We start from the raw sequence: 14,357 nt of genomic DNA on the forward strand, positions 1-14,357 counted from the left end.
CCTTAAAACTAATAGCATGTTACCTCAACAAATGCTCCCTCTGCCACAGAAGCATCAAGATATTTTGGGTGGAGGACCCAAATGCCGGATGCAATACTACCGAGGAGTTTCTCACTGCGAGCAGGCCTCAGAGTGATGAGATGTGTGGCCGAAGTGTCGAAATTAGTGTCCACACAGACTTGACCGCCTAGGTTTTCAACCACGCTCTTATACCTCATTTTCTCCTGCAAAGGATGACACAAAATCAAAGCAAATCGAGAGATCTGAATTAAGTCGATAAAGACATTGAATATTCTCATTTCATCATTCAAATGAGACTGACTGACTTGATCAAAATGACCCTCAACTGAGAATAGTGGTACAACATGCAGAAAAAGTCTCAACTGACTCAGGCAATACTATCTCAATCATGGATCAAAATTTAGCTCAAAAATACGCTACCATCCATGAATATTTTCATATTAATTGTATACATAGTTAATTTTACATATGACAATGATTAAAACAAAAGTACCTAACTGATGATGTGTTTCTTGATTTTGAAGTCAGCATCACGCATAAGAATGCACTAGCATTAAATACAGTAAAAATACATACGAAAAGTCTTTTAATACAAACAAATATTCCAGCAAAAAATCAAAGAATACATTCTTGTAAAGGCACGGTAAAAAGAGAATAATCAAAGGTGGAAAGAAATGACATACAGTTGGCTTATCTTAAAAATTGAATAGTAAAATTATCACAAATTATTAAATCAATTTGGTAATCATCATTAAGTGATACACATAACTGGATGTAGAATACATAAGTTGGTAGTATTGTAATGATCGTGGACATATAAAAATCAAAAACACATGAAACCAACTTTTTTGTCAACATGCCAAAAAGAGAAATTTTTAAATATAGACAGAGAGATAGATAATAGATTAGACTTACTGCCTCATCCATGCTCGAAAACATAAACTTAGGTGTAATCCTTGTCTCTGTCTCAGGTTGCCCAAAAGCCTAGAAAAAATGGAGGAAAACATATCACAATGCTATGGAACCTAGAAATAATTACTACTTATGTATAAACATAAAAATACTAAGCTATTTACATATGTTATAATGATTTATGGTTATGACTGGAGGTTATTTATTAAATATAATCATATTCTATTCATAATTCATCATTCAAATTATTTTATTTTTCTCATTTATGATGCTTGCATTTATCAGAAATTAATCAGGCTTAATTAAAGAAATTATGTCAACTTCCCATTGTATATATGTACAGTCACTTTCAAAAGTCAGTTCCCACCAGGGACCTGGAGCACTCCTCCGCTCCGCTATGCTCCGGCTCCATTGTCGGAGCGGAGCAGTTCAATTCCTGCTGGAGTGGAGTTCTCTCAAGAAATGCTCCGCTCCGGAGTGGAGCGACGACCATGGGAGTCCGAGGTGCTCCACTCCGGAGCAGAGCATTTCTTGAGAGAACTCCACTCCAGCAGGAATTGAACAGCTCCGCTCCGACAATGGAGCCGGAGCATAGCAGAGTAGCATACAAACTTCAATTCTCCGCTTCTTGGTGGGAAATCGACGTATGCTCATATTGAGTTATTAATCCACAGTCTAAGCGATTTGCGGTATCACTTAATATGTACCAATATATTTCAATTTACAATTAGTATTATGTAAAAGAAGTATTTGTTTAAGGCGTGACTTAATGGAACCTTCTTGACATAATGAAAAGTAACGATTTAAAAAAAAAATTAGGGTGCGGCTGTTTATTCCCTGTCTTCTGTGCATTCGTACCAGACGATGACATGCCACGTCGAAACCTAGGTCGTAAATTAAATAGTTATGTGGAATTACAAAGTTTTCTTTACTTTTCATTATGTAAAAAATACTTTTCAAATTGGGCAGACCAATATGTGTTCCATTTAAATACCATAATTTAGATATTTTTGATTAATAAATAATGATAGTGATAATCTTAAGGATTAATACTATACGATAGTCGATATTCGCTATCTACGTTGTTATATAATTTGATAGGCTTAGTGTCACCATTTTAATCATATATTAATTTTATTATCACATTATAAAATTCTATTTTGGGCAATATTAAAAAATAAAAATTTTGTAGGCTAAAATTTGCAAAATTCTGGGATATCGTTTTTTTATGATGCCATAACGTGCGTTTAAAATATTAATTGAGGATATTTCCACCCACTCATTGAGCATTTTTAATGGAATTTTACAATATATACTTGGATTTGAAAGTAATATACATTTTAACCAAAGCCCATAATTTTTTTCCAAATAACATGCTTTGTAATTAGAGGTTCTTCTGAGCAATGTCTGTCTGTTAAACTGACGTCCGCAATAACACCTATTTTGAAATACAGTATTTCTATCCCAGACAACGCAAGCATTTGTATACAAATGGTATATCTTTTGTAAATTTAGAAATTTTACCGATTTTTGTAATACAATTGTATAACAGCTGCATGCAAACTTCTTGTATACAGATGATTCGCAATTCAGTTGTAATAAAAAGGCAAAATACAAGTGAAATATAAATTTGTAATACCTTTGTAATAAATCTTTAATTAATTTTAATTATAATATTTACATTTTAAAATGATGGAAAATTGATATTTATTACTATGGAAAGAATAATAGCATAATTTCATAATTGCAGCCGACTTTTATTCATGAAAATATCGTAAAAATTAAAGAATGAAACGGCCTTGGTAACCATCAGTTGTTGATTTTTTACTCAACAGAAAGGATCACAATAAAATAAAGTTTGGATTCACGAGTGCATATATTCGGAATACGCTCTTTTCTTGCTCATATGTGAGAAAAACATCAACAAAAAAACAAGATAAAATGCCTATTTATACCCTACAAGGCCAGTTAGTTAAGGCCAGATACATGGCAGTATTCTCAAATATTCCATCTATCATCTCTGAATTTCATTGATAGCAAAGAATAGTATTACCAAAAACATGCAATAATCAACCATTAAAAAAATCATGTTCACAAAATTATCATTATTTTATGCACCCCGGAGCAACAATGAAAATTGAAAATTCGCTCCGCTCCACTGGTGCTCCAGGTCCCAGGTTCCCACAGCCAGTACTAGCAACTACATTTTTCACTGAGCTCAAGCTTAGGTTACTATCAATCTCCTCTATGACTTCAAGGGCCATTTTGACTTGCTCTCACCATCTCCTAAGATGTCTTTTAAAACTTCTCCTCCTATCTATATGCTCCAATATCGTCCTTGAATTCAGGACGAAGGAATTCAGGAACAAGGCAAATTATCTGAGTAGCCTCCACAATACTAAGGCAATGGATTGGCTTGACATATTTGAGGAACAGTGGTGCAGCGAGGGGTTGGGGGATAAAAAAACCCCCAGAGCTCTCAGAGAAATTTTTACCTTCGATCCATTTTACTAAATTGGATAAATGTTACTCTTAGAATAGGGTAAGGATTACCGTATATCTCCGAATATAGTCCCCCCCCGAATATAGTCCCCCCCCCCAATTTTGAGACCTCAGTTTTGGGAAAAATTTTAAAATGTAAAGGAAGGCAATTTTTCTGTGGTTAGCAAGTTAAGATTCTAGATTCGATAAAAACTATTTTTTTCTATGAAGATTAAGAACAAATCTGTTCACATATAATCCATCATAACAAAATAACTATACCTAAAACATGTTGCGATTCATTGCATGTGTCAGTAATTTATAGTTCCTTAACCAGATGTAATGAAGAAATGAGAAAATTTTTAAGTATCCAAGGCTATTGTATTTTTTTAAACATTCACAAATTATTAATATTTTTGATTTACAAATGACTACAAACAATGTCAATATATATATAAGCTTTCACTTAAAGCTATTAAACAGTATTGCATTTGGCCCTGAAACTTCCTTAGATCCAGTGTAACACAACCATCAAGTCATCACAAATCCAAGTGACTAGAAGAATTAAGGAAATCTAAATAAAATTGTGATAAATAAATTATAAATATTATAAAAATATTGCCATCAAATGCCTGCTTAGTAAAATACAGGACTTACAAATATCAAAGTAATAAAATTAAGAAATAAACTTTTTCCAACAAACATTAAAACTGAAAAAATATGATATCTCCTTAGTTATTAAAATGGAATAAACTTTTTGATTTCTCAATCATCTTTTTCAAATGAATCACAACTTCCAGTCTCATCAGAGGAATCATTTTCTTCTCCTGGATTCCAATCCTCATCACTCTCCTCTGAATCTGATTTTTCCCAAGTAATATCATCTTCTGACCCATCAAGTAGGTTAGAAATGCAGCATTTTTTGAAACTCTTGATTATCACAGTTTCTTTGACTGAACTCCAGGCATTTAATATCCACTGCGCAACCATTGCCAGAGATGGTCTCCTTAATTTTCCTCCCTGTGTATATTCTTTTTGACCCATAACCATCCACTCATTATAATTTCTTTTAAATTCATCTTTGAATGGTTTGTTAACCGATACATCCAAAGGTTGTAGTTGACTGGTTAAACCCCCTGGGATGACAACCATATCTGTTTTGCCTTTTGCTAGCTCTATCTTCACGCTTTCAGTTATGTGGCCCCTAAACGAGTCCAGAACCAGCATGGATGGGATATTTAAAAGGGCACCTGGCCTCTTTTTCCAAACAACTTTTATCCAATCCAGGACCAATTCTTGCGTCATCCATCCATTTTCTTGAACTCTTACATGCATTCCTGGGGGAAATTTTTCTTTTGGCATAGTTTTTCTTTTAAAAATGATGTATGGAGGTAGTTTTCTCCCGTCAGCAGTGATAGCAAGCATGCAAGTCACTCGATTCTTTTCGTGTCCCGAAGTTTTGACCAGCACTGATTTTGCTCCCTTCTCTTCCACTGTTGTTGAATTCGGCATGTCAATAAAAACTGGAGTTTCATCTGCATTTCCCATTTGCCCCAATAAATATCCTTGCCTTTGCCGCAGTTGGATGACATACCTTTGGTAGGCAATAATTTTCTCCTCATAGCAAACCGGAAGACGCTGTGCAAGTGATGTTCGTCGTCGTAGTGTGAAGCCATTACGCTTCATCATTCTTCTCAACCAGCCTGCACTTGCTCTGAACTTATCCCTCGGAATTCCGCTGTCCTGGGCAATTTTCAATGCCTCGTCGCGAATCATTGCATAAGTCACACAAAGAGCTTCTGCTCTGCATTTGCGCACGAATTTGACAATATTTTCCTCTAGTTCTTGGAATCTGCCGCATCGAGGCCCCCGAAATGACTTACGCGATGTACTAGCGCTTTGCAAGCGAGGTAACTGCGCTTTCCAAAGTCGCACCGACTTTCTTTCCACGCCAAATTTTTCAGCCGCCATGTGAATACTATGATTAACGGCGTATTCTGCAACGGCTATTTTTAAATTTGCATCAAAACTCCGTCGTTGATGGCTTCTTATCTGCCGCAGGGTTGATCCTCGTCTTTCTACTTGATCCATCGTGTCACTGTTAAACGTAAAATTATATTTAATAAAGAAAATATCGCGGAAATAATTGCGAAACATTATGCGACGTAATTTATCGATCCTACTAACCCTGGCGAATTGAAGATATTCCTCAAAAAATTTATCACACTTTCGATGCTGAGTCGCTGGATTTCGAACAACTGTAGTAATGCCGGCGCTTCTAATTGTTGAGCACATTGATTTAAAGCCGTCGATTATTGCGCCTTTTCAGAAACAAATGCATCAACTATTGCGCATTCTTGTTCTGTGAAGGCGGTAAGAGCAGTGGTTGTAAACACGAACCGCACGGGCACATGGACGTATAGTTGCTGCGGACGTAGTGAAATGCTAAATCGTCACGAAAGGTTCACTTTATCTGTTTATTTTTCGCAATGATTTAAATTGTGTAACTATTAAATGAGTTCTATTAAATGAGCGGCGGGTACATATACTATTGATTCAATTCTAGTGTTCGATTAATGTAATGATAGTGTGTTTAGTTTTGATTTTAATTATTTATTGTTTTGCGTCATTAAGTGATCAGTGCCGATTGAATTATTCTAACAATACTTTTCCAAGAAAATTAACGGCTAACCGATGGATTCCGTGAAAACGCATATCCAATATGCTATTTGAATCGGAAGAATCGTATCTCTACAACATTAATGGTAAAAATTGCCTTAATTTCCAGTAAAACGTGGCAGTATTTACTCACATCTCCGATTATAATCCTCATAAATATACTCAAAGAGAAAGACTACGAGAACATTAGCTATTATGCCGTTATTTATAACTTGATGGTCACCTTTAGTATGCTAACTGGATTTCACTCGAATATAGTCCCCCCCCCTTACTTTTACTCGGGCATTTTTGGAAAAAAAGGGGGGACTATATTCGGAGATATACGGTAATAAAATACCACTCATAAAGCTGTCAAATTCACCATTTTTAACCATTTATCATAAAACTTTTCTGGGGGAGGGCACCCACACCTCCCACTTACTCTGGCGAGTATTACATATCCCCCAGACCCTCCCAGAATTAGTTGCGCCTTAAACCCCCCTAGTCTTAATTCCTAGCTGAACACCTGTACGGGAGAATGAACATAAATTGGATTTTTCAGATGAAAGAGGATTTCTTAAGCTACCAAGGCAGATAAATTCTTAATAATGTCTCCATAGAATGGTAACAAAATACTTGTGATATAGCATGTAGTTCTATTTAAAGACTGAAGTATTAAAAGACTCTGTTGCTGGCTGTTATCCATAATCTACATTCCTAATGTCTTTGCAAAGGATATTAATCACCTCACACAAGGAAACCCACCATAAACATTTATTTTATCACTTGTGTATTTTTTATCTTTCTTAGACAGAGGCAGAAAAAAATAATGGACAGCTCATTGGCTTCTGAATGCAGCTACCTCAGCAGCTATTAAATACGTTCATTCAAATTTTCGGAAATTCAATACAGTGCAACCTCGATATAACGACACCCCACGGTGCACTAATAAACACTCGCTATAGCGAATTGTCGCTTTACCGGAGGTGAAGCAAATAATAGCCAATAAACCTGTTGCGAACAGATATACAGGAAAAGGAGTGGTGCGGCGACAGATAAACATCTATCCGATAAACGTAAGCATAAATCCAGACGAAAGGCGATGTTTTTTTGCATCACTAAATTTCCTTACTCAAATAACGACTAACTATTCAAACAATTTATAAGCGCCGCACTGAATAAAAATCATGCAAAGCATTGTTTCATCAATATTTATATTTATCGAACGACAGTTTACCACATAAATTTGAGACTGAGCACTCCATTAACTTCATTTCTAACAGATCGCTAGCAGTTACAGAGGTTAAGGAGTCGTCTTCCGGCGGTGAAACCCTCGCTATGGCGAGAGCCAACGCCGAAAGGGTCTCGTAAAAACGAATTTTTTAACACTCTTATTATAGGGTCAATTGATGGGACGGTCTATTTCTCCTCCACATTAGAAGTCAAAAAGGGTGTACCACAGGGGTCAGTATTGGGTCCTCTTCTCTTTCTAATATTCATCAATGACCTACCTAATAAAATTGTAACCCAAGATAATAAGTGTGTATTATATGCAGATGATGTAACCATCTTATCAAAAAGAAAAAATCTGACCGCGTTAATTGATTCCAGTCAATATATAATAAAATGCATGCAAACTTGGTGTGATGTCAATGAACTAAGGCTAAATGATGATAAAACCCAAGTGATATTGTTTTCTGCTGGGCACAGCCCAAAGGACAATGATCTACTGCAATGTAAAAATAATTATCTTAATGATATGGAATGTGTAAAGTTTCTAGGAATTTATGTGGATAGAAATATGAAGTGGGATGCACATATAGAGCACCTATGTAAAAAACTGAATACAGTGTTTTATCTTATATCAGTATTAAAGCATAGTGTAAGCCAGTATGTTCTGAAAACCCTTTACTATGGACTATTCTACTCAAGAATTTCATATGGAATTATAATATGGGGATCTTCGCCCCAACTTCATGATGTGTTTGTTATACAAAAGAAATTTGTGAGAAGTATGTGCAAACTAAAGTAACGAGCTCATTGTCGCCCTTTTTTTAAAAGCCTTAAATTACTCACTGTACCTTGCGTATATATATATCAGAGTGTCATATATGTAAAAAGGTATAAAGGTTGTTTTACTATGAATAATAAGATACATTCCTATGAAACAAGGAGATGTTATGACGTTCATGTCAAACAATCGAACCTAGCTCTGGTATCTAGAGGGCCTGAGCACATGTGTACAAAATTGTATAATAACCTACCTGTAAACATTAAAAGTATAGAAAATATTGATGTTTTTAAAAAGAGGGTCTTTGCTTACTTAATAGAGAAGTGTTTTTATTAGTGATGGGTCGATTCCAAAATTTTATCGATTCCGATCCCGATTCCGATTCTGACATTTCGATTCCGATTCTACCGATTCCATCGATTCTGATGCCATAAGCTCCAAGAAAAATATCACTTAATTCCAGGCAACAAGAAAACCACTTTAAAAAATATTACTCTGTGAAAGAGTCAGTCAAACAAAAGCATCTTTCATATCATCACTATGTAATTAAAATATAATAGCTAAATTTCAAAACAGAACATTCCTGAAAAGTGGTGTTACATGATAGGTATTACTTTTGAATATTAACACTCATGTTTAAATTTAAAATAAAAGTATCTCCTTTAATATCTATCTTTTATTGATAATATCTTATCATTATCAATAATGTCTCACAAATTTAGTCTCCTTTTACAGACTTTAAATTTTTGCTCAGATATAAAAGCATCTTCACTCTGTCAGCTGACAGGAATTTGGTGGTGCATTCATCTCTGATAAATAAGCTTCCACTTCAGCTTCAACAGTGTTTGCTATGGTGACTTTGGGTACTTTTCCAAATGCATAACTGTATCTTGACCATATACCTGTCACAGGCTCCCTAGTCTGCATTTGCTCCTTTGGAATATAAAAGGGATTTCCAAGTAGCACTTTTTGATCTCGAGTCGAGTTTAAAATTACTCGCAAGTATCGAGTCAAGTATGATAATTTCTGAACCAGGCAATACAGCAATGCATACTACAATATATTCTACTCCAATTTTCTATGATGAATGTCTAGCCTAATGTAAAAAGGAAAATATAATGAGGATCGTGCCCTATAATGAGCCCTGAGTATTGTAATTTTCACAGCTATAATAAAGATTACATACTAAGTACATGAATCATGTAATATTTGGCCCTTTCAAATTCTCAAGCAGAAAATCCAATTATTCTATATGCTCAGCCAGCAGGTTTTGACATCTTCATGTTACAGTATTACTGCCTGCAGAAAATTGGCTTTTGCTACACACTTGTGTGACTGGGCAAGTACTTTCCTACCAAAATTGCAAGATTTTGGAGACTTTGGAATTTTTATTGAAAATAATATCAACGATTTATTTGGACCTTGAATCTTCATGGAATTCAAATGGACGAAGCGAACGAACTATATAGAACTAAACTTGAATTTTGTAGAGCCAAAAAAATTCTATACTTCGCACGTCATTTAATCAGGGTTAAAGTCTCTTGCTTTTTTAAGTTCAAGAAATAAACTAAACGCTACAAATGAATATCACATCGGACGGATGCAGTAATAAAAAAGGCTAAAAGATGCCTTGTGATATGAAAACGCCCCCTTCCGCGCGACTCACCTCGGCGAAGGTGGAGAGGGAAAAAGGGTATCAGTTGTTGCCTTTCGTGGAAACAGTTCATTTTTCTCTCTCTTAAGCATGCTGACTTAATTTCTTCATTTTACTTCAATACCCGAGCCATATTTCTTATGCGTGGGATGGTTCCGAAAATATCCAATCCTCAGTATTTTCTTTCGAGTAATGCGCTATATGGCCTATTCGATCTATACATAATCCTTTTTAACATCCTCAGTTTAGTGTTTTCAGTCAATTAATGCTTTACACGACGATTTTCAAGACTAATGTTTTAAAAAACTTGAAAAATCGGCCTCAGTTACCGAGCCTCAGAGGTCCGCGGCGTGTAGGTCAGCCTTGACGCGCGATTAAAAAATCGCTATAATTTCCTTCGTCGCAAACTTTTTTCCAAGATTTCTACTTAGTAATCTTTAGAAATCTCTACTTTATATTGTGGTTCAAATTTTCCGAGTTATTGTTTTCGTAAACGAAAGATAATATCTACTTTATGTCAAATTTCACGTGAAAAACGGGTCGGCCATTTTGCGTTGTAAAACCAGACAGATGAGAGCCAAAATCTTCAAAAGTCATTGAAAATATAGGGAAAGCACCAGGTCAAAGGAATATTGCGTTTCTTTATTCCATTAAACTCATACCAACGCAAAACCACCTGGATAAATTCAAAGATTTTTGAGGAAAAACGATATCTCGCGTGGCATTGAAAAATTGGTCATGTTTGGGCCTCTGTATCTCACTAAAGGGTCGTATTTATGTAAAACGGCATATAAATCTATATCTGGTAATAATTTATGAGTATTTACGCTAAGTTTCAAGTCTCTATCCCCAAAAAGGTCATTTTGGACTTCATTCCAGCTTTTTCCGATTTCGGACAAGTGCGCGCCGGGTAGGAAGACGATCGGCCGCCGCGGCTGCCGTAAAGGTATTCGGCGCCCATGTCGACTACATATAGTGTATTCGGCAAGCTGAAACTACCAGGCCAAGGCATTAGGATGACTTATCGGCTTTAAAGACGGCATTATAACACGAGTTTCATGATAGCGCTTCCTGTCGGCAGATCGCTGGACCTACTATACTCGAAAGCTCTATAACCTTAACTACTCGACTCGACATTCGTAATGCTACTCGAAACGCTCGAGTCGAGTACCAACTACTCGACTCGACTTGAATTTTCGAGTACTCGCACAACCCAGGAAGATATGTGTTTTGTTATCACGATTACGAGGCGCGAAAATTCAAATGACTTTTGGGAACGCGGTCGTATATTTTGTGGTTTGAAGTACTACTGGAATCGGAATCGATTTTTCACCTTGGCAAGTACTCGTTTTCGATTCCGGTTCTTGGCCGAGAATCGAGGAATCGAAGAATCGAGGAATCGAACCGACCCATCACTAGTTTTTATAGTATAAAAGAATATCTTCAATCTGAAATGTAGCATTTTCTTATGTTAATTTGTTAATTTTGACGTGCCCTATATACTTGTTTAATGATTTTATCATGACATATTGTATCCTTGGGCAAATAAATATTATTATTATTATTATTATTGACGGTGCATCGGCTATCTCTCGTAATAGCGAAAGTGTCGCTATAGCCCGTACTCGCTTTAACGAGGTTCCACTGTAATATAATAATAATTATTATAATTTTTATTGTTCCAAGAGAACACGTATGTACTGGTGACATTGGAAGTCCTCAAAAAAATAAATAATAATACTTACAAATAAATGAAGAGATAGGAATATTTACAATTTTTTGTGGCTGCTGGACAAAGATTACTCAGAGCCCAACATAAAATCTTTCAGGCTATTGTAGTTGTTTTCCATTAAATATTTCTTCAAAGCATTCTTGAATGGTGTAGGTGGAAGACATTTGATATCATAAGGTAATTTGTTGTATATTTTTGATAGGGAAATTAAGGGTCCTTTCTGGTAGAAGGTGCTATGGTAGTCTTTGAGGTGAACATCATCGGTGGTTCTGGTTGCATGATTACACTGGTTTACAAAAAAACAAAAATTTTCTGGCGTTGGGTGATGGAGAAAAACTATTTACATATTTGAAATCAGCACGAAAAACCCTATTAGTATCGGTTAATGAACCTTTTGCGCCAAAAATCGTGTTTACCAGTGTTATTAAGAGAACTGTATTTTGGAAAGTATTCAGGGTTATTTTTAACAAAAGGGGCACAGTTAAGTAGGTACAGTGATGGGAATGTTAGAATTTTCAGATCATGATAAAGAGGTAAGCCAGGTGATCGCATGGAAACTCTGGCCACGGCTTTCACTGCACGTTTCTGCACGGAGAAGACTTTGTGGCAGCAGCTAGCATTACCCCAAAAGGTGATGCCACAAGTTAGTTTAGGATATATTTTGACATAATATATCATTTTCAGAGTATCAATGGTAGTTACTGCGGCCAGCTTTCTTATAATAAATATGCCAGCGGATAGTTTATTCATTATATAGTCAATATGTGATGACCAGTCAAGGTTGTCAGTGAGGATAACACCAAATAATTTTGTTGAATGTGCCCGAGAAATCACATGAGGACCAACATTTAAGATCATACTTGAGGTACATTGAAACCGATTGCCATGGAACTGAAGAAAAACTGTTTTGCCAATGTTGATTTGTAGGGCGTTATCATGAAACCATTCAGACATGCTGTTGATACTGCTTTGGGTGGTATTAACTAGGTCGCTCCTATTTACCTCACTTGAAATGATTGATTTGTCATCTGCATTTAGAATGGCATTTAGGAGGAGGGCTTTGTCTGGCAAGTCATTAATAAAGATTAGGAAGAGCAATGGCACTAGGACAGAACCCTGCGGTACTCCTGCTTTAACAGTTAAGGGATTTAACTTGACAACTGTAATAAATTTTGCTCTTCTGGGGGCCTATGCCTGAGTCCGTTCGAAATATCTCGTATTCGAATGCACTCGCACGACCAATCTCGCACACGAGCGTTCAATGCGGAATTCGGTATGCCCGAATCATCTTCGAGGAGAGTGGTGCGAGGGAGAAATGATTTGTTTATGGCAACGTGTCAACAGGCTTAGGGGGAGGGGAGACTCTTGTTTCAAGACGTGGGAACGCCGGCAGGGTAACGGTAGGGGCGGTAGGATAGGGCTTCCGGACGGCGTGCAACCAATCATCGTCCTTCACCTTTCTGTATGAATAATTTTACCTGGAAATTCAACAACTGCGTTGCTAATGACGCTTTACGAGTACGCCAAATTCATTTACACATTCACCAAGAGCATTTTGGAAGTGAACCAGCCATGTCCAAAGTTAATAAGGAGCAGAAGGAAATGTTGATGGAGTTCATTGAAGGTAATTAACATGGTGTGCCTTGCCTATAAAATAAGTTACCGCATTAGTGTTGATATTAACGTTCCAAATTCCTATTTCAGCGAATAAATATCTTGCCATGAGAAAGTTTTCTACCCCACAAGTATGCTGCTGACAGTGGGAGGAAGTAGCGATGAAGCTGAATGCGTGCGGGGTACGCAAATCGTAGATAGAGTGACGGAAGGTGAGTACATGACGTTCTTGTTGTAGATATCTGTAGTAGAACGCGAATATTCTCAAAGTAAAAAAAAATGGCTCGCAGTATAGGATGTGCGATTGTATGACGACCTTCTTAAGTGTGTGACTGATGTAATTTTGTATCATTTTGGTTTTTTACGTGCGTTTTCATGTGAGCTGTAATTGATTCCTTACGCTTACAGGTGGGCTTATGATTATCTAAAAAAGAATTAGGTCCACTGTCACAGCTATCTATTTTTATTTATTTTCAATAATGCTGAATTTATAATCCTGAATTTAAGTAGTGGGAGGAGGTGTGTGCATGCGGTTGTTATTGTTGACATTTCCAGTTTTGATGCGATTATTGCCGATGTCGAAAGCAATACAAATTGTTTGGTTCAATCACAAATAAACGGAAAACCTTAAGAAGGCCGATCGTGATATCTATTAAGTGTTGCCGTAAGTAGCATACTTATTTCCCGAAGCAAAACTTTGATGAAACTGAGAATCAGTGCTAATGCTTAATGAGTGAAGTGTGACTTTAATGAGTAGATGAATTCAAATTAATTACAATTATTTAAAAACCTGTATGATTATGGATTTGGAAGCTGCTTTTCTAGTTTTCAGCATTAATGATTACATGAGAACACTTAAACTTGATAAAAATTCAACTATATTTACCTACTTTCTAACATGTAAGTCAACAGCAAAATTTGGATGACCCCTTACAATTATTGTAATTTAAATTCATCTTGGTTTAATCATCCTTCCAGATCAATTGTGTAACTTGAAATCTTGCATGTAAATAAGTGTGCATAAAGCAGTATCCAATTTCATTTATCATTAAAAACCATGATGCATTAATTTGCCTTCCCCAAATGTGACTTTTGGTCGAAATACATAATATATATTTTGTGGTGATTGAATTTACTTATGTTCCCACTCAAAATATCTGTGAAAAATACCAATAGCAATTAACATTCACATTACAAGAAACTGATTTACAGTGGAACCTCGTTAAAGCGAGTACGGGCTATAGCGAGACCCCCGCTATTACGAGAGATAGCCG

General features: G+C 36.2%; 1 protein-coding gene across 1 annotated transcript in view; it reads right to left on the reverse strand.

The window, feature by feature from the left end:
* LOC124154721 (DNA topoisomerase 2-binding protein 1) overlaps positions 1-14,357 on the reverse strand; it is a 150,531-nt gene that overhangs the window by 11,477 nt on the left and 124,697 nt on the right. Inside the window, exons 23-24 of the mRNA XM_046528609.1 lie at positions 937-1,005; positions 24-224 (exon numbers count right to left, since the gene is read on the reverse strand). Of these exons, the coding sequence (XP_046384565.1) occupies positions 24-224; positions 937-1,005 (270 nt within the window). The remainder of the gene's footprint in view (positions 1-23; positions 225-936; positions 1,006-14,357) is intronic.

This window comes from Ischnura elegans, chromosome 1, assembly GCF_921293095.1.
Source record: "Ischnura elegans chromosome 1, ioIscEleg1.1, whole genome shotgun sequence".
NCBI classification, from domain to species: domain Eukaryota; kingdom Metazoa; phylum Arthropoda; class Insecta; order Odonata; family Coenagrionidae; genus Ischnura; species Ischnura elegans.